Genomic DNA, 24,487 nt, shown 5'->3' with positions numbered 1-24,487 from the left:
TATTATACCCTGATTTGACATTTCAATGAGTTTTAAAATGGGAATTTGAATCTTAGGAGCACTGGTGAATAGAGTCGCAGCATTGTCTGCCTTCAAATTTGGAACCGAGTATGTATATAGTATTTTGTTAAATTACAGTATGTTACTTGTTTGTTAGAATCCCTTCTTCTCTTGTCTTCAAAATTAAATTTCGTATATGTTTCGACAGATCTCTCTAAATATAACCATTTTTTCATTCTGTTTTATCAGTAAGCAAAAGAAAATCTCTTGAAGTCGTGTGAAAAAGTGACGAAAATCTGCAGTCCAAAGGAGAGAACGGTACTCCGCGTTGGTCGTACATTCCGAAAAAACAAAAATTTATATAACTTGAGTATATAAGTATTTTATATAATTTTTCTGACCGACTACATATATATTGAGTTGGCATAACAAAAAGCAAACATAAAAAAATATAAAAAAAAATCCTGAAAAAGTTGCAGCATTTACATAGCTCCTTGAAGATGGCCCAATATGAGGAAATTGGAAATGTGAACATCTGGTGGTTCCCCGAGGACTTTTGCCAATCCCGCTTTGGGGACTATCGTAAGAGCGGAACAAATTCTTGCACCCTGATCTCTTTAATATTAGCCGATAAGGTGTCCAAGATGCCAAGTCTCAGCCAAAACGTGAAGGAGCTACCGGAAAAGGCCTGGGATCTCATTGGCGATTCGATCAATGAGGGCAATATTGTCTATCATGATCAAATTTCGGCTAATCTCAATATTAATATACCGGATGCTATGGCAGCTATACGCTCTCATCACAAGATCAACTTTCTCCTCGAGGAATGGTTCTTCACCCAGGTGGGCTCCGATCCGCTTAGCCCAATGATTGTCGGCGTTGAGTTGTCACGCATCTTTACCACTACTCTGGATGCCATCAAGCAGGTCGACGGCGGGGAAATGCCGTCCCAGCTGTTTGCTGCCATCGTCGCTGATTGCCGCACCGTCATAGTGAGCATCGACCTGCGTACCTCGATCGCATTCATTGTCGATTCGCATCAGCATGGCAATAATGCTGGTGCCTTCTTTGCCCAGAGCGACGCGCATTATATAAGCGATTTAATGTTCTGGTTCATCAGCATGCTGGATCATATCTTTTCCAGTCATCCGGCTATCTTTGAGATATCCTTTCTGTGTGCTATGCCAGATATCGCACTTCGAATTCCTCCAGCTGTCAAGCAACACGCCAACAATATTTGCAAATTCAAAAAATCATCGAAGACAGCCTAGCTCTTCCTTGAGTCACATTGTTAATTTCACTTGAAACAAATTTCCTATCGAATTTGAAGACCCACCCATAGACACGAAACCCGTTTAATCCCCTTCGTTGTTGAAGTTGAATTTCTAAGTTATTGTTTCTGTTAATTAACACAAATATGTAACCGGCAGTAATATCCCCATATAATTTAATAAATTTGTATTTTTTGTGTTAAGGTTAGAGTTATTATTTTTCGACAGCAATAGATACATAGATAGATATATATGAATATATCAGATTCTAGATATTCGGCCCTATCTCTAGCGACAATTACTATATACAGTACTAATATATATAGTTCAAAGTCCAATAAAATATTTATATTTTGAAAACTTCATTATTAACTTGCATCAAAGTTAGTTAGAAATCTAGAATCTAGAATAATTGATGATGACCAAAGTATTCTTATGAAGAGATTTTATTACGTCTGTTTATATTTTGGTATTTCATTTATTTTTTCGAAAAAAAAAGTTGCGGTTTTTGATTTATTATTGTATAAGGTAGTTGTAGGTAGCATATAAATTTATATAACATACGATATACATACGATATATATATATATATATGTAAAAAAGACATAGCTAGCTTAAATACTTTTACTTGCACATTCGTTTCGCCTTCACTTCTCGCTTCGCTTTCTTCTTTTCTGTTTTAATATTCTCTTCAAACTAATCTCACTTGAACGATACGCTAGTGTTTGTTTATGCGTGTATGAGTGTGTGTGTATGTGTGTGTGTGTGTGTGTATGCATGCTTCCCTTTAGAATCCACCAACACCGCCCTGTTTGCGTCCATCGGCATTTGCATAGATCGCTGTCGCATTGCGGCCGATGGCACAGACCACGGAAGAGGCTTTCTGGGACAATGGCTTAAGAATGTGCCCCCGCTTCCGCAGCAGACTGAGCACATTCTCTGAGAACTTTCCGTTTTCGTACTGGAGAACATTGGGAAATAGCTGATTGTAAAACCGTGGCGCATCCTCGGCCGTCTTCAGGTCTTCGCCGAACCATAGAAAGCGGGCGGCCACTTCGACTATGCCTCCCACTATCTTGGTGCCACCGGCAGCTCCAATTGCTAGACGGATATTGCCATCTCGATCCGCAAGCAGCATTGGAGACTGCGACGACATGGGGCGCTTGTGTAAATCTATTGTGTTTGCTTGCGACTGTGGCAGATTGAATATATTCTCTTTGACGGAAAAGTCGTTCATGCAATCGTTTAAGATAATGCCAGTGCGGGGTCCAATCAAACTGGAACCAAAGCTGAAAAATATAAAAAAAAGAAATTCAATATTAACCACAAAAAACGAGAATACTAAAGTAACTCAAGAGTAGCACGACTAGCAAAGGTTTCACCTAGAAGTGAAAGCGCGCCATAGATTTGAATTACTCAATTTGGCAACATCTCTCAATGCCACTCTGTATAATCGCCCAAAGCTGCACCGTACTATCGATACTATTTCAGGGCGATAGCTATTGCAGTTGTCGATCGTTATTGCGAATGGCAATATAAGTGGTAATGTAATGAACGTTAGATGGCGCTAGAGCAGAATGAGCATCTACTGTTAACGCTAATACTCACTAATTGTTGATGGAGCTAGTCACGGCAACGGCATCGCCATTCGGCGCTAGCACAGCAAAGGATGAGGTGCCATACGGATCTTCTTCGGAGCTAAGCAGTGCACCGTAATCTTGCGGGCTACCCAGCACTTGGTTGTCATTGATCTTAGCGCGCTGCTGAGCTGCATATTGGGGATTGGTGAGCTGGCTGACCAGTTCGCGAATGTCATTGAAACGCGGATCGCCCAGCTCTGGGCGATGTGCGAATCCAAACTTCAGCGCCTCCGTAATCCGATGTATGGTCAGAGCGTAGGACTCATCATCCGCCAAGTCGGCCCGTGTGAAATTAAAGCCCTCGAGAATGCCCAGTATGTGAGCGACGACAGATCCACTGCTCACCGGCGGCACGGCATACAGAGTGTCGTTGCCCAGTGGCATGGTGACGGACAGACGCAAATCGGCCGTGTATGTATCCAAATCGTCTTGTGTTATAATGCTGCCCAGCTCCTTCAGATCCTCGGCCAGCATTTGAGCCACGGTGCCGTTGTAAAAGTCCATTGGCCCATTTTCCGCTAGTAGTTTGTACGTGTTGCACAGTTTTGCCGGTGGTTTCAGCAATGCTCCCTCCTGGTGGTGCTCTCCCGTTTCCTCATTCAGAAAAACGGATCTACGATGAAGTTTGCTTGATAATCTATCTATCTCATTAGATCTAGCGACATGTACTTACTGATACTGCAAATTATCCTTGATATAGGACCACATCATCTTCACCTTCGACGCCTGATGGTTACTCATTCGATATCCAGTCTCGCAAATTTTTAGAGAAGGCTCCACTAGAGTCCGCCATGGCAGCTTGCCAAAGCGTTTGTGCGCCAAATGATAGCCCATCACCTCGCCAGGCACTGCAATGCTTAGCGGTCCGAAAATTGAGGCATTGGCATCTTTATCGAACATCTTCTGATGGGAAGCATAGGGCGCCACGGCCTGCGCATCGATCTGATAGCCTTGTTGAGACTCTCGATGATAGATATTCATTATTAGGCCACCGCCAATGCCCATGCTTTGTGAGGTCAGCAGTCCATTGCACAGCATTGTGGCAATGGTTGCATCTACAGCGCTGCCATTCCTCTCCAATATGTTGCTGATGATAATGAGACAAAATTAATTCATTGATTTATGAGATTGTTAGACAATGACAGTGACAATGACAATGACAATGACAATGACAATGACAATGACAACGACAATGACAATGACAATGACAATGACAATGACAATGACAATGACAATGACAATGACAATGACAATGACAATGACAATGACAATGACAATGACAATGACAATGACAATGACAATGACAATGACAATGACAATGACAATGACAATGACAATGACAATGACAATGACAATGATAATGATAATGACAATGACAATGACAATGATAATGATAATGATAATGATAATGATAATGACAACGACAATGACAATGACAATGACAATGACAATGACAATGACAATGACAATGACAATGACAATGACAATGACAATGACAATGACAATGACAATGACAATGACAATGACAATGACCATGACAATGACAATGACAATGACAATGACAATGATAATGCAATGATAATGATAATGATAATGATAATGATAATGATAATGATAATGAAAATGGCAATAATAACAACAATAATAATACTTGTAACACTAATAAGATATTATACCTGCCAATCTGACTACAGGCATCCGTATCCGAGCAAACGGCCGCATGCTGATAGACGCCCAATTTGGATGAGAATTCCTTTTTGCTCTTGGCGTCGGCGTCATCCAGTATCGGTGCTGTCGAGGGCGGTGGTGTGGTTGGCGATGTGGAGGCGGCTACAGCTGGTCCAGCTACTGCGATTTCCTCACTTGTTGTTGTTGTTGTCGCTTCCATGTTGCTGCTGTCGGACACCGATGCCGGTGGCAGCGATTGCTCATCTGTTGAATTAAATGGTTTAAGTGTGTGGCTTGTGCTTGGATTGCTTGGTGTTGTTGTTGTTGTTGTTGTTGGTGTGCTTTCTGTTGTTGTTGTTGTAGTGCTAGTTGTTCTTATTGTTGTTGTTGTTGTTGGTGGTGGTGGTGGTGATGGTGTGGATGGTGCGGCTTCGGCAACATCATCTGTGAATGCCGTTGCTGCTGTTGCTGTGCTGCTGCCAACAATTGCAGCTGGTGCTGGCGTTGTTGCTTTGGCAACTGTGCTGTTGGTGATTCTCGCCGACTTGGACCAGTCTTTAGATGTTGTTGTTGCAGTTGTTGTTGTTGTCGGTGCAATTGTTGTTGTTGTTGTTGTTTAGTAAGTTAAGGTGTAAGAGTTTGTTGTCAATACATTTGCATTTGTATTTATTTGATTTTGTTTTTTCGTGCCACAATAGAAGAAGAAGATAACATTACGGGTGGGTGCCGTGGTGCATTGGAGGATAATGAATCGAATGACAAAGGCATGCAAAGCATCTAACTAGGCAACATATTTTTCGTTTGTATTGCTGAAGCTGAAGCTGTGTTGCTGTCTCTCTGTTGCTCTGTTGCTCTTGTTCTTGTACTCGCAACAATCACATACATGGCACTCTTTTTTCTATTCACGTATGTATGTCTGTGCAGTTGGCCATGTGTGTGTGTGTGTGCACGTGTGTACGTGTGTGTGTTTGTGTGTGTATGTGTGTGTGTACAAATTAGTAGGCATTTGGTGAGTGAGTGGTTAGAGATGTGAATCGGGCCATTGTTGCTCAATTGGCTATGATGCGAACTTACCGCTCAAGCACAGGCTGATGATCACATAGCTTATCAGGGCGATGCCAATGAAGCAGATGAGGCCAATTGTCAACTTTTTCATCCAGGCCAACAGATTGGCCCGCCTGCAAAAGCAGAAAAGTCCATAAACTAAATATAGATTGCATATTTCTATATAGATGCATATGCATTCATGTTTATATTTTTATAATACAAATTCTAGTTTAAGAATAATAATATTGATACACGATTAATGTATATACAGTGGAGTCCCGATAATTTGAAATGGCAAGGGAATCTGTTTATTTATTTATTTTTTTTTTATTTATACAGAAATTCAAATTATCGAGAATTATTAAGAACGAATTTCCTTCAAGGGAATAGAATTTTTGCAATTTACGGCGATTTTCGATTTAGCGGTTAACGAATTATCAAGACTCTACTGTACACATGTATATATTACATTAAAAATTGCTGCCCTGAAAAGTATGCTACAATTTTGCGACTACAAAATTGCTAAACTTGCCCATATCTTTTTATTTAATTGATTTATAGCCTGGAGTGAATTTTGATACTACATTTTTCAGCTTCCAAATCTGAAACTGAAATCAGATGGGCCATGCCCAGACGAAGCTTCGTCGACAGCATTAGAAATTCCAATTCTCTCTCATAGCCTAATATATAAAGTATCAATTGCCTTAAAATTTGAGCCAAATCTTAGTTCGGCCCATTGCACTTACATCTGTTCGCGCCGCGCTTCTTCGGCTGCGGCTGTATCCTGGATCAGCTCGTCGCCATTTTTCTCCTCGTCGTCCAGTCCGTTGGAGGACTTGAGTGGAATTTTGTTCATGGCATCGTCGTTGCTGTGGTGAACCATCTTGTGAGCATCCGCTGTGGCTGCTGTTGCTGCTGCGCTGCTGTTGATGCTGATGTTGCTGTTCAGAAAGCGAAAAAGAAACAAGAAACAGAAAAAGAGAGATAGAGAGAGATAGTTGAAATATCTGAATAGAGCTTGATTCACATTCCTGTCTAAATTCTAGCAGTCACACACACTTAAGCACTTACGATTTGTGACTACGCAATATTGGAAACTAGTTTCAGCTCATTGGCTGTTGAGGGACGAGCACTTGAGTGGAGCTTCAGCTAAGCGCTGCTGCAACTATAACGGGAAATGACAGGCGGCGCACGTTGTGGAGTATGCAACAGTTAATGGCGCAGCTCGTTGATATGCAACAGATTTAACACGCGTCCCAAGGCAAACTGAGCGCTGCACAAGCGACGCGACGCGACGCGACGCGACGTCAACAACAACGCCCGCTGCCTGCGTCATTGGCAGCAGCGACGTTGCCGGCAACTTTGATGGCAGGATGCGGTCGTCGGCGTCAGCGTCGCTTTGTTGTTGTAGTTGCTGCGGTTGCATGTGTCTATGTGGGTGTGTCCCCAACCATTTGCCATTTTTCTCAAGCTCGCTCCAGCTCGCTGTGTGCGTGCAACACAAATGGGTCAGACAGCGACGCCAACGCCAACGCCAACGCCGACGCCGACGTCGCCGCTTGCAACTTACTGGCATGCTGCAGTTTGTTGCGAGTTGTCCATAACTATAATTGAATGTTGTGATTGACAGGCCACGGAGCGGGGGCCGGGGCGACACAGATGCAGACACAGACACAGACACAGGCTGAGGCAGAGGCAGAGGCAGAGACGTTGGCGAGCGTGCGCGAGATTGTTGGCTAGTAAATTGGGTTAATTGCCGCCGTATTTGATGTGTGGCACGGGCATCAAATCGGTGGCACTCACAGTCATCACCTTTGCCCTCACATGACCCGGACAACAATGTTATTATTGACATCTGCACTCAGCGGGCGTGTCACGACAGGCACGACAAGAACCACATTAGGGTACCGTTGGGTATATATGGCTTATGTTAAGCGACTGCTGTTAACACCTAACACACGCTGTTAAAGCAGATGTTAACAGCAGAAGCTATTGGAATTGATACATTTTTAATAGATTTCGATTCAAATCAATTATAATGTTTTTAAGATATTCTGGGTACGCCAGAAACCCTTTATTTATTTATTTATTTTTATTATTATTTTTATTTTTATTTTTATTTTTTATTTAATTTTGAATTTATTGACATTTATTCCCATAATTAAAAATATTTTCTCTTAATTAGTTTCTAGTTCTAAGTTGTGTGTGGTTTTTTCCCCAATATATGTTTTATAAGACATTCAGGGTGCTCCTGAGACCCTTTCTACTTCTTTATTCCTTTTTAATTTATTGATATTTATTCCCATCGTTAAACATGTCTTCTTTTAACATATATAGTTTCTAGTTCTAAGTCAATTGGTTCTATAATTTATTTGATTTATCACAATCAACTCGACAATTTCTCAGACCACCCTCGATTATAAATATACCTATAAAGTGAGCTATTCGAAATACAATGAAAAGTGCAATCGATGCGCTTAAATTTTGTGCAATGCATCAATCAGCGTGCTTACAGAGAGTATGCCATATATCATACATCGTAAGCCACATATCATATGTCATACATACATATGTACATATGTATACCGCATGCATGCAATGTATATATTTTGTAATTGTTTTTAAGTAATCTTTAGTGGGTCGCTAGCAATTTGTGCTGTTGGCCTAGTCTAGCCTGGCTATTTGGCTATTTTTAGGTCAACTGCATTTTAATTTCATTTCATTTTGTTAAATAGCTGCCTGGGCCTCGTCCGCAGCAACTGCAGCAACAAAAGAACCACAACAGAAGCAGCAGCAGCAGCAGCAGCAGCAGAGGCAACAACGACAGAGCAAACAACAGAAAGAGAAAGAAGCGTAGCACACGCCACAATTACCGAGCATTACTTGGAGGCATGTGGATTGCAATTTGGGTTTACGACTCCGTCGCCGCCTCCGTGCAGCTATAAAAAATGAGTGAGCGACCACACCAAAGACCCATAAGAGATTGCACGGGCCGAGCCTGAGGCAGTGGCTGAAGGAGGTGGAGTGGGAGCGAGACTCAGAGAGGCAATTAGGCAATTAGGAGAAGGAGTTGGAGAAGGAGAAGGAGAAAGACAAACGGAAGGAGAAGTAATAAAGGAGAAGAAATATAAATAGAACAAAGAGAAAGAGAAGTAGAAGGAGAAGGGGGAGAAGAAGAAGATGACACAGAAATAGAAGAAGGAGAAAGGGAAAGAGAAGGAGAATGAGAAGAAGAAGAAGAAGAAAAAGTAGATATATAAATAGAAGAAAAAGAAGGAGGAAAGGAAGCAAAAGCAGAAGCAGAGGGAGAAGGGGTAACATGAGAAAATGAAAGAGAGAGAATGAAAGAAAAAGAAATTGAAACAGAATGAAAAGCAAAGGGAGAAGGGAAGAGAGAAGAAGAAAAAAGAGAAAGAGGAAAGCGAAAAAGGAAGAGAAAGCGAGGGAGGGAGAGAGAGAATATAGAAAAGAGTGAAAAAGAAAGAAAGAGAAATAATTTGAAAGAATTAGAAAAAAAAGAGAAATCGATGGAGACATAAAAGAAAGTCCAGAAGAGGCTGGAGATAAAGGATACAGCCAAAAAGAACGAGAAAATGTTTATAAGCGAATCGGTAGGGGCAGAAGAAGAGTCGGAGGAAAAGGTAGAGTCAGAGTCAAAGGAAGCACGCTGAGCAATTAGTAGAAAGCTGGACAGAGACACACGCACACAGAGACAAGGCCAGAGAGGAAAACAGATCAAAGGCCAGGAATGTGCTCAGTGGCAGGGGCGCTCGGAAAGTAGAGTCTGCTCGCATTTGGTCATTAGCCACTAATGATGGCCATCTGTGTCATTGATGGGCGGCACTGATGTACACGATGCCTGCATGCAGATATGTGGACATTGATGGCTAGGAATACGCCAAGCCACATTTGCATGCATCTCACATGGATTGCGCCAGTTCGGCTTTGGCATACACCGACTGCCCTCCCCCCGCACGGCCGCCGTCTGCATGTGGCGCGTGCGCAGCGCCTCGGCCAAGTTTGGCAAGCAGCGCGAAAGCCGCTGTCGAGTTCCAAAAATCAAATCCCAGTCCGTGCTCTACACATTGTCCGGCTGTAGCACTACCAGGGCTGTCATCATCATAACTATTATTATTTTGATGGGCATGATGATTAGCTGCGATACGTGCCTGGCGTGGCCAATTGGTCAAGGGAATAATTGGGTGTGCCCAGCTGCTCTGCGCTCTCTGCTCTCTGCTCTCTGCGGTCTGTCGGTTGGCCACTATCAAAGCATTTAATTAATCTACATAGAGTATATGTATATGTATGTAATACGTATGTATGTCATATATGCATATATATTTAACAACAATTTGATTTACGCCCAACGCTTTCATCCGAACCGCCTTTATCGACTTCCTCAACTCTGGCGTCTCAAATTTTTGCTGAGCCCCTTGAAAATGCGAAAATGCGGGGTATACTGCTTTTGTTAAACTGTATGTAACAGGCAGAAGGGGGCGTGGCACACACCATAAATGATCATGACTATAAGCTGAGTCGATCTAAGCATGTGTTGCTCTCTCCTTGCACTACTCCAGGGAGCAATTACCACTTTATAATGCGTGAATTCACTTAACTTTAATCTTTACAATAAATTTGGTCTAACATATGTATAATTTTAAATTGAGCCCCAAATGATCCGAGACGCGTTCATGTGTGTTTATAAATGCAGAAAAAGTTAAAGCTTAAAAGTTCTGTTGAAAATAAAACAGTTTACGCGGTTCCCTGGAGAACCTTATCGGTAAACGAGTTAATCCCAAAGCGGAGATTTTACATTAAAATAAATAGAATCATATTGCAAAGACAGAACATTGCCCTGCTTATTGCGAGGAGGCCAATCGTCCTGATTAAGAATATATGTATATACTTTATGTATGTATATACTTTATGCCACGCCTCCATACATGCAGTTTTATAAAATCTTGATACCCATTTCAATGAGCTCAAAGTATAATAATTTAAGGAAAAAAATGTTGGCATAACTCCTTAAAGACTTAAAGGGGATTGCAATGACAAGGGGACAAAAAATATATTTATAAATGAATATAATCATTTTTAAATTAATAATATTTTTAATAATAATATATTATAATACTTATTTATACTCTACTTATAACATATACAAATAATAGACAGCATACATAAAGATATGTATATCTAAACGTTATATGTGAATGTAGAGTAAATATTCTTGTTGTCTACGAATACGATATTCTCCTATCAAATACAAAATGCAATTTTATAGGGTATCTCAGCTGTGTGCTACCAGTGCAAGCCTTAGGCATGGTCGTTGCATGTGATGGAGCTGGTCTGGTTAAATAGCCATTGGGGTCAGACTTAGACAGTCGCAACAATTAGAATATTTGTACGCATGGGCAAGTGCATAAGTTAAGCAACGACAACAACAACAACAACAACAACTACTACTACAATAATAATAATAAATGCAAATTGCAGTTGTTCGTTTTTTATGTTTGCTTTTTTTTTTTCTACACTTGTTGCACATAAATAATATGTGTGGCATTGCAGCTCATCTGTCTCTCTGTCCATCCGTCCGTCCGTCCATCCGTCCATCCGTCCGTCCGTCCGTCCGTCCGTCCGTTTGTCAGTCTGCCTGTCTGAGGTCGCAGCTCAATTGGATTGTTTATTTTTGGAATTGATATCTCCGAAACTGTGCGAGCGCCCCTCGTCCCCCTCACCCCCTCGCTCCGTCGCCTGCCCTTTGCTTTATTTGATTTATTTGCTCGCTTGATTTGTCTTCATGCATTTTAATGTATTTGCGTCAAATTGTTTATTTAATTGCCCAAACGTTTTGCTGGGGAAACTCGACCCATGTCTCCATGATCTATGCTCTCCCGGCGATAGTCGGAGCTTTGGGCTCGACCTTCGATTATTTTATGCCCGATTGAAAGTTTGAAATTTGTCAAATGTTTGCACATCAAATTAGGCAAAAGATTTCGCCAAGGGCCAGCGTCGATATATGTAGTATGTGGCTTTGCCATATATGATGGGCTGGCCATATAATTTATTATCCGATTCCCCCATAGAGACATATAGTCGAAAATATTTGCTAAATTCGTGATTGGCGTTAATTATTGTAAATGTTTTCATATTTCTGTTGTCGCTTTTATCGAATTAAGCGATTTCGCTTGTCGAACGATATGTTGTATCGATAAATGATATCAAGGAAACCGCGATCACATTTTGCGAATTTAGATGTTACGAATGTAAGGTTTATATTTGGCGAACATAATTCGACTTAGATGAGGGATGTCGACTTAGATGGAATATCGATTACTGTTAAGGTTAATCGATTATTAAATTATTTTATGTTTTTCGATCAAATGTTATCATGCGCGGCGAATTTCGATTTTCGATAGACATTAGTTATCGATAACGTATGTTAAATATCGATAGCTGATATCAATAGATGGTTTCGTTCAACTTTCGAGCCTAACGATGAAGTTGATCTTAGTAGCATTGTTATCGATAAATATTGTTAATATCAGCAATTTAAGGTTGTATTTACTATATTCGAAATTGTTACTCTAAATTTTAGAATATTTTTCGCACTTATAGATAAAAATACTTCAGGCTTTGAGATATTTTTCGATTTTCAATTATAATCGATAACAAGCATACATGCAAATAAATTCGTATGCACATAACTGTATCTGCCAGAGTCAGCTATGCAAGTGCAGAGCAATTCATCTGGGAAGCTTTTCAGCTGTGGCTCCTAAGTCATTTAGATAATCAAGATCGCAATTTCGTATATAAATAAATATGAATAAAGTATTCAATCAACGTGTTTGTGGTAATCATAAAACTGACACACTAAATACGAATAAAGATTTACAAAGCAATTGAATAATCAGCACAGCGAAGCCCCCCTCCGTACACTGACAGAAAATCAAATCAGCGAAATCTACATTCGGACTCTGTCTATAAATATGACACAAATTGTGGACACCTATAAATAGCAACAGAATATGGAATTGGAGAAATAACTAAGAAAAACTATAAAATAAAAATAAATAAATAAAAACAAAACACATTAGAGGATCAACAGAGAGCTGAGTGAAATCTCAAGCCGGGTAGCCGAATGAAAACTAGACGTGCGTGTAGATCACAAAGGCTTCTGGCTGGGAACTAGGCTGCGGGTCGTGCATATCCAGACAACTGCTGTGCATCTAGAGTGTGAGAGAGCTCTGCTGTGCTCTGCTCTGCTCTGCTCTGCTGTGCTGTGCTGTGCTGAGACAAAGATCTTGCATTGATCTGAGAGATTTGCGTGCCAGCATCCCATTTTGACACATTCGCAACATTCGTGACAGTGCAAATTGAGCGCACCCAACAAAGTTCAGGGCCAACTGGCAAATACAGAAAAATATGATTATATATAGCGGCTATGATCAGTTGCTCCGTCGTCTCTCTTCGTCTCCCTCTCTTTCTCTTTCTCATTGTCTCACTCTGTGTGTGTGTGTGTGTGTGTGTGTGTGTGTGTGTGTGTGTGTGTGTGTGTGTGTGTCACGCATATAGAGACATTGAGACTTATTAGCTGACAGCAGCATCCAGCCTGTAGATGACCATATAGACACTATGTGTTATATTTAGAGAATGCCTTAGATTGTTATACTCAAATGTTCTTGATTAAGTTGTCAGCAATCAGCGATATGATGATCCCCGAATGCCACCGGAGATGCCGTTTAGCTATAACTACGACACACACACACACATACGTTGATTTAACTGTTGTTATTGCGAGTTTTACTTCCAAGTAGCTGTTGCTGTTGTTACTGTCGTTGTTGTTGTTGTTGTTGCTGTTGCTGAGATGCAGCTCTGGCCATTAAGTGGCTGCCATTCAAAAGTATATCCGAGATTTGAGCTAACAATTGACACTCAAGTTGCTGTCGCTCGACTTTTTGCTTTGATAATGACAGATACACACACACACACACACACACACAGAGTGAGAGTGAGTTGATAAAGGCAGATTGAATGGCCTGCCGCTGGCTAGCACTGTGATAGCAAACAGTTGTCCCTCAGCTTTGACAATCATACACAATATGTTGCTGTCGTGACACAGCAGCAACAGTCGCCGTCGCCATCGCCGTCGCAGTCGCAGCAGCAGCAGCATCGGTCACGGCAGCAACATTTGCATGCTGAGTCTGTGGCGCAGTGCCTTATCAGCGGCAGCCGGCGGCAGCAGCGCGCATTTAGATAGCAGCAACAACAACAGCAACAACAACAACAACAGCAGCAGCCGCAGCAACAGCCGCAGATAAACCAAATCAATTTATGCTGTGTCAAATTAGCAATAGAAAGATCAGCTCAAAAACTGAAACTTATCAATTTTGTGCAGCATATTATCATCATATATGTATAAGTATATGTGGTATATATATTATATGGCATATTCCATTGCCTATTAATTTGATTAATTTTCATATATGAGTGACATAATCTAAGAAATCGTACAGAGCTCCAAACCTAAACGATTCTTTAATGAAGTTTGAATACCCTTTACAAATTTATGTCTAATTGTTATCTTATACGTATGTTCTTATATTACCTTATACGCATATTCTTATACGGAAAGTCTGTCAAAGAGAATACTCGTAATGTATTATATTACTTTTAGCATGATTATAAGATGTTTATAGTTTTATATCTATTATGCTCCTCTACATATGCAGACTTCTCCCGTATCACTAATACTTATTAGGCACTCAAATACTAGCTCTCTCAATAGAGTGCTAATATGGGCCTTCGACAATGGTTTACAATCTATGCCTCCATCTATTAGATATTTCATATATATCTAGATACCATGTATATTTACGTATTCTTAAGATTATCTATTTCTTACTAATATTTTATATATTCTCTTATAGTTGCCTAACAAACCAAAAGAGTATATAGGTTTTGGGCATTGTCTTGCAATCTCTAATCAGCAAGTGAGGAACATATAGTGTATATACATGTACAGTAGAATCCCGATAATTCGAAATGGCAAACGGATCAGTTTTTTACAGATTTTCAAGTTATCGAGAATTATTGAGAACGAGCTTTATTCAAGGGAATAGATTTATTTATTTATTTTTTTTTCCAATTTATCGCGATTTTCGATTTTTGGGGGTACGAATTATCCAGACTCGACTGTATTTTATATATATAATTGATATACGTGCAGTTAAGATTTGTTGCCTGAATGCTTAGCTCTAGCTAGATACCCATAGAAACAATTTCGTTCATAGTTCTACAGCTGAAACAACAACTTGATTCTTGACAAGTGTTTTACTGTCTTGATGATTGAGGCAAATTTCAATGATTTCTTAAGAAATTTATTTAGTTGCTCCAGAAAAGTCTTAAGCTGATGCCGACATGGACAAAGCGACAAAGCTGAATGGAATCGGCTGTTGTTGGTAATCAGGAACGTATATACATATATATAAATATTTCTCTGTTTTTCTTTTTACAAAACTAATATACCCGTTTGGACTATGTTCTGTGTATTAAATATGTGCCTACAAGAGCCAGACACTCTCTCAACTCTTCGCCTCTGCATTTTGTACTAAAGGCTAAAGGTTCGACTATGTATGCATGTATGTGTGTATGTATGGCTATGGAACTTGAAGAACCTGATACATTTCCTAAAAGTGTTTCATATTTGGCATAGCAAGAACTTCTATTTCCTTCGCACACAAACCGGATTTCCTTTGCCATCCATTTCAACTCTGGCTTATATCTTATATAGACATATTTATGCATTGTTGCGAACATATTGAAATGCAACAATCTCAACAAGTGTTTTCTTTCCTCTCCTTGCTTTGCTTCTGTTGCTCTTTTCTTTTTTTTTTTTTTTTTTTTGCTCATCTGGCGTCTGGTATTTATTTTTTAATTTTTTTCATATTTGTTTTTATTTTGACTATTCTATTTGTTTCGTTCGTCGTAGCTGCTTATTTATTTATTGGCAGCGGCAGGCGAGAGGCAGCAACAACAGCAACCAAATTGCTCTTCGCCTGTTGCTCTCGATGCGGAGGGGGCTGGGGTGGGGGCTGTGAGGGGTCGGGCGGTTAGACGCTTTTACTACTACTAGAGATAGTGTTTGTGCCCTAATGGGCATTGCGTATATCTTGACTATATATATGTGTATAAACATAGAAATATAAATATATATACATATATATGTATATATATATATCTTTTTCGACTTGGACTTGGACTTGTTGCCATTGTTGTTGTTGCTGCTGTTGTTGTTGGGCCGCCAACGTTTGTCGCTATTTGTGTTGGCCGTGTTTGCGTTTTAGGTGGGCGAACCTGGCGTCTAGTCGAACGCCGATGCCGGGCCAACACGCAGCAGCAGCAGCAGCATCAGCAGCAGCAGCATCAGCAACATAGCAACATAGCAACATAATCGCAACGCAGCAAACTTTTGCATTCGTTACGCACACGCACAAAATACAACAAAAAACAAAAATAAATAAATTACAATATATACATATATATGTATGTATACATTATATATGTACATGTGCTTGAATATCTCATTCGTATATATATATATAGAAGACATGTGTATTTAAATTCATATTTCACCTCTTTCAAAATTCTTTCCTCTTGCACTGGAAACTGAGCGAACGAAACAATCAAAAAACAAAAAACCAAAAAAAAAAAGTAAAAGAAAAACACGTGAGAAACGCGCGCGTTTTCTAAACGCACAGAAAACGCGTGAAATTTGTTTCGTTCTCCTTTTATTTATTTATTCTTTTGTATTGCTTTCAGTTTTGAATTTTGAATTTTTGTTGTTTTTTTTTTTTTCTTTTTTTTTGTACTTTTTTTAACGTGTTGCACGCTCTATAATTTTGAGTCTATATCTGATCGGATAATTCTCTATAATTTTCAATTTTATTTATTTATTTTATTTATTTATTTATTTATTTTTTTTGTTATTTATTTTTATTAATTCATATGTGCAATTTGTTGTTTTGTTTTATTTTTGTTGATTTGCTTTTTAATGATTTTTTATTTTTGATATATATATTTTTTAGTCGCGTGTCTCGTCGCAGCGCTGGCTGCTGGTCAACTGAATTAAGAACGGGACGCGTTGCGGCCGCGTCTGCGGCGACGGCTGCGTCGACGGCGACGGCAGCAGCGATGACGACGGCGACGACGACGACGGAGGCGGCGGCGGCATTTAATGTGAGTCGTCAGGCCGAGGCACTTCGTCAGACGCTGTTGCTGAAATATATTGTTATTGTTGTTGCTGTTGTTGTTGCAGTGCAAACTGCTGCTGCTGCTGTTGTTGTTGTTGTTGCTGTTGCTGTCGTGCGGAAATCACAAAAATTAGGCGGCCCCAATGGACATAGGCCGTGATTGTCACACGAAGCCGACTCGCATCGAACCAAACCGAACTTTGATGGCGGGTATTTTGGGTTGGGGACTCGCATAGTAAATAGACGATGGGTGGCCGGTGGTTGGCTGGCTGGTGGGTGGTGGGTGGGTGGGTGGGTAGCTGTAGCCATGGAACGGCTGAGCCACCCAACCGGCCATTAAAAGCAATTTGTTGACAGTGACACACAAAAATAGATACATAAAGTGAAGCGACAAGTTGATAAAGCTGATGACAAAATACAAAAGCAAAAGCAAAAGCAAAAATCAAAAAATACTAAAGCAAAGCCAGGCCCAGTTACCGACCCGGCCACGCCCCCTCGCCGTAACTCAAATAGACTGCCATTACATCATCATCATCATCATCATATGATGGAGTATTACAATAGAACGGTTTCAACGATTATCAAAGTTTGCCAAATTGAAAAGCAATCAGCGAATGGCTCCAAGTCTCTGGATCAGCATAATTAGGAGCAGAAGCCAAGAGTCTATGGATCAGGCTGAGATCTTACAAGTGAGGCAACAGATATCTCACTTGAACTAGGCATATCAGCAGCAGTTCCATAAATTATTTATGCTTTCGCACGCTCTCTTTCCCCCTCCCATTACTTGGCATTTCTGTCTGGTCTTTAAGCCCAAAAGTCAACCCATGTCAAGTTAACCAACTAATTTAATTATGCTGCGAGAGACCCCAAATGGGAAAAAACCATTTAGAGCAGAGTGTTATTTTCTTCTTCTGCTCGTAAATGGAAAATACATGTTATGGATAAATTGAAAATTGGAATTCTATTTATTCTTTTTATGATTTTCAAAAGTTTTTGCCGAATATTGCGAAAAATTGTTGATTGATGGATTTTCTATGTATGTATTTGTATGTATGCATGGATGTATGTGTGCATATATGCATGCATGTATGTTGAGAAATCTAGACTGATTTTCTTAGGATAAAAAACATGTTTATCTATTGCCTTTCTCTGCGATTCTCAGACATCGCAAAACGCTGTATTACTTTGCCTGCTTATGAAACTTAAATTCATTATTTTATTTAACATAGTTTTCCTCTACCCCTAAACCTTACTCTTTCTCTCTCTCTCTATCTGTCTATCTTGAATTATTTTTCTCTTTCAGGCATTCAGTCTCTCTTTTTCTACCCTATTCTGCTTCCAGCCTTTTCTCTCATATTCCTATATTCCAGCTCTCTCACGTACTCTCTCAAGCACTCGCTCAGTCACTCATACATCTCTCAGTGTTTCTCGCTCTGTCACTCCTTCTCTTGCTTCTCCCACTCTTCATCAGCACCTTTCTACCTCATACCATCACTCTCTCAATCTCTTTCTCTCTGCAGGTTTAATTCTCTCCCTTATTCTGTCTCTCCCTCCCCTCTCACTATCTCACTCTCTCTATCTCTCTCTCACTCTCTCTATCTACCGTCCCCAATCAATTCAAACACCTTTACGAGTATCGCACAGTCGTTAATATCCGCCAGCAATAAATGCATTTCCACTTGTTTAGTTTTCCTTTTGGCATTGCATTTTATTGCTGCCATTTCAAAGGCAACAACAACAGCAACAGCAACAACCACAACAACAACAATAATAATAATCACAATAATTAGCTTTTCATTTGTACAGAGCACAGACAATAAAGCATCAGAGGCACAAATTGCCTTTAATAAACATATATATTTACGTTCAAGAGCTGCATCGCACACACCATTCGGGCTATACGAGAAACCAAAAGTCTGTCTATTGACTACACCTGCCACAGAGGTGGCCCTACCCAGGCGAGTAGCTTAAATACAGAATGAAATGAGATCTCTCACAGTAGATCATAGTGATCTCTCTCTCTCTCTCGCTGTCCGTCTCTCCCTTTCTCTCTCTCTTTCTATGTATATATAGCTCCTCCTCCTCTCTCTCTCTCTCTCTCTCTCTCTCTCTCTCTCCATCTCTTTTCTGATCGTGTGAGCGATGACGTTGGCATCTCATAAGTAATTGCCAGATTGCGTCCGGCAGCAATGCAGCTCATCCATAGCCGGTGGGCGTATGGAGATGCAGATTTCCGCTCACTGTCAGCCAGTTGATAACGAGCTGCATCTCAGAGGGCAGCACACATGTATAGACTATATATGTATTTGTATATGCATATACATATGTATTGGTGTCGTGCGTGCAAACATTGAAATGTGTGTCAACAAAAATTGCACACACAGCGGGCAGCATATGAAGATGTACCTCAATCACACTGTCCAGGCGGGCATGACTCGGGGTTACACACACTCACACACACACACACACACGCACAATGCACTGGCAGCTAATAACTGTGATTTGACACACTCATATTGCCCATCTGACGGACTGTCTGTCTGTTTGTCTGCCCGTCTGTCTCTCTCTCTCTCTCTCTCTCTCTCTCTCTCTCTGTCTCTCTCTGTCTGTTGGATTGTCTGTGGCCCATTAATGTTGCTGCGTCCAGCAGCGAATCGGCGTCAGCAAATCAATTAAACCACTTTGAATACTCGACTCAACGATGTGGGCCGTCTTTGTGGCTTTGTCGTAAAATGGCAACAACTAGCTCGACTGGCAGATGCCCTGCCATACGAATCAAATTATGAAAACTAAACGAAACGAAACGCAAGGCAAATGGCCTCAACGCCACTTGAAGCACTCGACTGACTGAATTGAAACGCTTCCCATGGATCTGCTGGCTAAATAGATTTTCCTTTTAAATGACAGCAGCTGGCGTGGGATATACTGCATGGACTTTTATGAAGACTATTATGAAGACATCTTATATAGACTATATATATTATATATACTGTATATCTGTATAACAAAGTTAAATTAATAATAAATCTTGGTTTCTTTCTTATTAGACACTAAATTAGATATTACTATTTCAGTAAACAAACTAAATCCAAAAATTAAAAAAAAATAAATAAATAAATACCAATAATAATAATATATAATAATAATTAAATATGCAAAAACAAACTAAAACATGAATAACAAATTTTAATACATAATAAAATAAATATAAATAAATAAATACATTTAAACAAGTTTTATACAAAAAATTTTAAATTGAATTAGAGAAAAAGTTAATACGTAATAAAACAATTAGAAATAAACAAATACATTTAAAATAAAATTTTTTTAAATTATTTAAAACTAAATTGAAGACAGTACATAAATAAATTAAAAATATAAAATACATAGATTTAAAAGATGTAATACATAATAAAATAATTATAAATAAATAAATGTTAAGACATGTATAAGTTCAAATTTAAATATATAAAATATGTTTGAAAATTATAATTTATAAAAATGCAACAAAATTTAAATAAATAAGTATAACAAATGCATATATATTATTCTTTTAAAATTGTTTGAATTAATTTCACTTTATTCTCTAGTGTGTGACACACTGTATGTCCAACATTTCTCATGAACACAGCTACACATACATACATGTGTATAGCCTGTTACCGGGTATTCTTTAGTTGGTGTCCAATATTTTCATGAGCAACACCTGTTAACGGGTATTCTTTAGTGTGTGCTCGCCACAGTTATGCTGTATATGCATGTATGTATGTCTCAGTGTGTGTGTGTGTGTGTGCTGCGATTGCAACTGCAACTGCAACTGTTGCTGCCACAAGTGCAACAACTTTGCGTGGTTTCTTGGCGGTTGACGCCGACGCAATGACGTCATCGATGACAGCGACAAACTGATTGATGTCTCTGTCTTCATATGTGTGCGTGTGTGTGTGGGAGTGTGTCTGTGCATGTGTGGGTGCGCTGCCCTTGGCCGCATTAGCATAGGCAGACCATAAAGAGAAGACAAAGATTCGCAAGACTCTGCACTGGGCGTGGGCGTGGCTGGTCGGGGGAGGGGGTAATTGAACTTGTCGCTGAGCCAATCGAACTGAGACTGGATGAGCCACCATTCGGTGGCATACAACACTCAACACGCCGACACATTGAGGCAGCCCAAATCCGCCGAGTGCCGCACCCCCTTTAACATCTGTTGCTCAGCATGCCACTGTGAGAATGTGTCTGTGTGTGTGTGTATGTGTGTGTGTGTCTGCACTTAGAATTCACATTAATTAGTTGAGGAAACAATTTTGAAAGTGCTCCACTTGCCACTTGCGCATGTGGCTCATGTGGCTCATGAGTGAGTGAGGCTGCCACTCTTCCGTCTTTCCGCTTTTCCACTTTTCCACATTTTCCATTTGCCACATCCCGCTGTGCGTTTCACGCCTCGTTCATCATCCTGCAACTATTTTCAGTGGTGTCTGACACACTTAGTCAGCTAAGAGGCATCCACTCATTTGTTTACAATTCACGCATCTTTTGCTACTTCACACACACACACACACAGACAGCATCTATCTATTTTTCCCCTTATTCATTTGTTTATCTTCGAGGCACTTTGATGGATTATATGCGGTCTATTGAACGCCATTTCTTGGCTATAAGTAAATTCCTTAACAGCAATTGTGCCTGAATGGGAATGGAGGGGGAGGGGCCTTTGGCCTTTGGCCTTTGGCAGCAGCAGCTGGGGATGCCCATGCCGTAGACAAGTTTGCTCCACCAACTCATTTGTTTATATCCAGCGAACTCATTTCTAAAGCCTTGAAGTCATCTTTATATCGGAAATATCTATTTTTTGTTTCACTAAATATTTACCTTTATAATTGTTCAAACATGAACATACATAATAATAAAAATAGAGACAGTACTCGAATAACCTGCGCGTTATCCGACACAAAGTAATAAATATGTCATCCCTTAGCTGCAGCGACCAATGCAGCGTCTAATATATGTAAATGTAACGTGAGCCTGGGCCCAAAGATTCAAAAAAAGGGACACTTAAGTAAACATCTGGGCACTTGTTTGTGTGAGAAAATGCACCCTTCCAGTGACTGGAAGTAGTTTTAAGAGTCTCTGTTAGGTATATAAGAACTAGGATTTTAAGCAATAAAGAGTTCAGTTAAGATCTTGAATTCGGCAAATGTGGAGTGTTTTTCATTTTAACGCTCTAACAATAATATATATATTTGATATATATATATACATACACATATGCACAAGTACATTGTGAGAAACTGATTCAAAAATACTATTTATATATTATAAGGCTGGTATGTAAAATAGAAATATGATTTTTTTTTTTTTTTTTTTTTTTTTTTTTTTGTAAGCCTTTTGAGTTTTCATATCTTGAACTCTACAAAATTGATCAAATATATAAATATTAGTTTTATAAATATCCATAAATACATCCATACATATGTATGTATGAAGGAATCGTATAGCATTCATAATTTATAGACTCATAGACCCATTGAAGGTAGGAAGTCATCGTATATGTGGTAGACTTCTGTGTGGCAGAGACTAACAAGTACATACATATTCACATATTTACATATAAAGTATTCGATTTCAGTCAAAATTATATCATAGAGTACAAAAACAATCGTAAATTTTTCTATTAAAAACAAAATTATATTAATAAAAAAAAATAAATAAATAAATAAAAATAATTATAAAATATTTTAAAATATTTACCCACGTAGAGACTGATATAATGTAAATACAGTCGAGTCTCGATAATTCGTACCCCGCTAAAAAATCGAAAATTGCGATGAATCGAACAAATTCTATCCCCTTGAATGAAATTCTTTCTCAATAATTATCGATAATTTAAATTTCTGTGTAATTCGAAAAAAAAAAAAAAAACGGATCCCCTTGCCATTTCGAATTATCGGGACTCTACTGTATATGTAGTTATATGGATTGAGCTCACTGGAACTTAAGCCATCCGCCTATCTGAGACGAATTCCAAAATTTGTCCATTGTTGTCATTATAACAGATTCCAAATGAAATAAAAATTTAAAAAAGAAACTTTTTACAAATATTTAAAATTGACTATCCTTAAAGTTTTCTTCATAGTAATCCCCATTTAATAAGAAACAGTTGTGTAGCTCCATAAAACACTTCATATACAGTAAAATACGGCTATAATGACGCCGCTTATAGCGTTCCCCAGATAAATTTATTTGGTTATTGCGTCTTCCGGTGATACCGGGACGGTCTCTTAAGCGACGTTATAGCCGGACTCTACTGTATACATTAATATAGCTTATATGTAAACTGCCACTCTGCACTATGGCTAGGGTATCTGCTAGTCAGGCACTCAGCTCATATAACAGCTAAATTAAACAATACCATCTTAAGAAAACTTAAGATATACCACTATTATTTCTATCTATACTTATTATAACAGCCGTATACTATATATTGTGCATATCGCTTATATGCAAATAAACTCCTGCTACGTCTCTCACTCGAGAGAGCTCTGCAGAGAGAGCTATATAGAAATCGGAGAAAGAAATATTATGATGAATGACTTACGTTTGCAGCGAGGCGAGATTGGTGGCTGAGGCGCCGACGCCGCATGCCGTGGAATGCATTTGCTTGGCTCTGTTGTTGTTATTGTTCCGGCCAATGAATTTGCTCGACGCTGTGCGTATTAGCTGGAGTTGGCTGCACTTGTTGCAAATTGCCAATGAATTTTCGCGCCAGCTGTGCACCGAATTTCCCGCTAACCGTGTGGCAAGTGTTGCAGCGTAAAAGAAAAAAACAGAAAACAAAAAAAAAAAAAATGCAAAACAAATCGAGCACACGCGAAAACCAATATGCCCGTTGGGTAACACGCTGCGCTGCTTAGCTGGGTAGAGCAAAAATTTATAGGAAATATTAAAACACACACGCGCGCTCTGCTGGACGCGTGAACAGGTGCAATTGCAGTAACTGCTAGTTACGGTTGGGTTTTATTTTTGGGTCGAATCAAGCGAATTCACAGCTCGGCGCACGACGTTCCATCTCTGACTGAATAACCATTTCCGCTGAGGATGCTCAGAGACCACCGAAACGGCGGCGGCGGCGGTGCCAGCAGCAATGACTACTCCCATTTAAACACACACACACACACATGCTCACACCCACGTGGCTGATCTATCTAGATGTTGTTGTTGTTGTTGCTGTTCTTGATATTGCTTAGCATAAACATACCAAAAAAAAAAAAAAAAAGAATAAAAGAAGGAAATTAAATGCCGCAGCGCTTTGCTCATGAGCTGAGTTATGTGTGTGTCGGTGTGTGTGTGTATTTGTGTGCAGGCAATGAAACACATAGACACCCATACACACACACACACACACACACACACATTAAGTTGGCAATGCATGTCATTGTGCTCACATTGAAAACAGTCAAACAAATCAAAGAACCTAAACAAAAGTTAACAGCAATCGAAATGTGCGCTACACGGCGTATGCGTAATATCTTTTTAAATGCATTACTATATATGTATACATATATATATAATACATATATAATTATAAATATACATTTAAATATATGTTTATTTATTT

General features: G+C 39.5%; 2 protein-coding genes across 7 annotated transcripts; one reads left to right on the top strand and one right to left on the bottom strand.

Moving 5' to 3' along the window:
- The first annotated feature begins 29 nt into the window (after nt 1-29).
- On the top strand, nt 30-1,474 carry LOC108618235 (uncharacterized). Of its 3 annotated transcripts, none has more exons than XM_089473119.1 (2): nt 30-108; nt 250-1,474. In XM_089473119.1, the coding sequence occupies exon 2, from the start codon at nt 501-503 to the stop codon at nt 1,269-1,271; it is 771 nt and encodes a 256-aa protein (XP_089329245.1). In that variant the 5' UTR covers nt 30-108; nt 250-500; the 3' UTR covers nt 1,272-1,474. The 3 variants fall into 3 exon arrangements, with proteins under 3 accessions (XP_089329245.1, XP_017869653.1, XP_089329246.1); XM_018014164.2 differs by lacking the exon at nt 30-108 and having other exon boundaries at nt 118-318; nt 474-1,474; XM_089473120.1 differs by lacking the exon at nt 30-108 and having other exon boundaries at nt 118-582; nt 636-1,474.
- A 251-nt stretch (nt 1,475-1,725) lies between these two features.
- LOC108618200 (scoloptoxin SSD14) lies at nt 1,726-23,946 on the bottom strand. 4 transcript variants are annotated; one of them, XM_089473107.1, is made up of 8 exons: nt 18,743-18,801; nt 16,262-16,903; nt 6,373-6,567; nt 5,654-5,757; nt 4,588-5,134; nt 3,585-3,998; nt 2,880-3,524; nt 1,726-2,560 (listed from the first exon to the last, which is right to left on the bottom strand). In XM_089473107.1, exons 3-8 carry the CDS (start codon nt 6,507-6,509, stop codon nt 2,059-2,061), a joined length of 2,349 nt encoding a protein of 782 aa, XP_089329233.1. In that variant the 5' UTR covers nt 6,510-6,567; nt 16,262-16,903; nt 18,743-18,801; the 3' UTR covers nt 1,726-2,058. The 4 variants fall into 4 exon arrangements, with proteins under 4 accessions (XP_089329233.1, XP_017869603.1, XP_017869604.1 ...); XM_018014114.2 differs by lacking the exons at nt 16,262-16,903; nt 18,743-18,801 and adding an exon at nt 23,468-23,946; XM_018014115.2 differs by lacking the exons at nt 16,262-16,903; nt 18,743-18,801 and adding an exon at nt 23,468-23,946 and having other exon boundaries at nt 4,588-4,843.
- Between the last annotated feature and the right edge of the window lie 541 nt (nt 23,947-24,487).

Source organism: Drosophila arizonae, chromosome X (assembly GCF_054131065.1).
Source record: "Drosophila arizonae isolate 15081-1271.41 chromosome X, UAZ_ARI_1.0, whole genome shotgun sequence".
NCBI classification, from domain to species: Eukaryota; Metazoa; Arthropoda; class Insecta; order Diptera; family Drosophilidae; genus Drosophila; species Drosophila arizonae.
The sequence above is the reverse complement of the archived record's forward strand: the minus strand, read 5'-3'. Positions and strand labels throughout refer to the sequence as shown.

What these genes read in the sequence shown, in the direction of transcription:
- LOC108618235 (XM_089473119.1), top strand. Translation starts at nt 501, where the DNA reads ATGGCCCAATATGAGGAAATTGGAAATGTGAACATCTGGTGGTTCCCC.
- LOC108618200 (XM_018014114.2), bottom strand. Translation starts at nt 23,526, where the DNA reads ATGCATTCCACGGCATGCGGCGTCGGCGCCTCAGCCACCAATCTCGCC. An exon ending in CATCAGCCTGTGCTTGAGCG is followed by an intron (nt 5,135 to 5,653) that starts GTAAGTTCGCAT and finishes CAACATCTAAAG; the next exon opens with ACTGGTCCAAGTCGGCGAGA. An exon ending in ACTAGCTCCATCAACAATTA is followed by an intron (nt 2,561 to 2,879) that starts GTGAGTATTAGC and finishes TATATTTTTCAG; the next exon opens with CTTTGGTTCCAGTTTGATTG.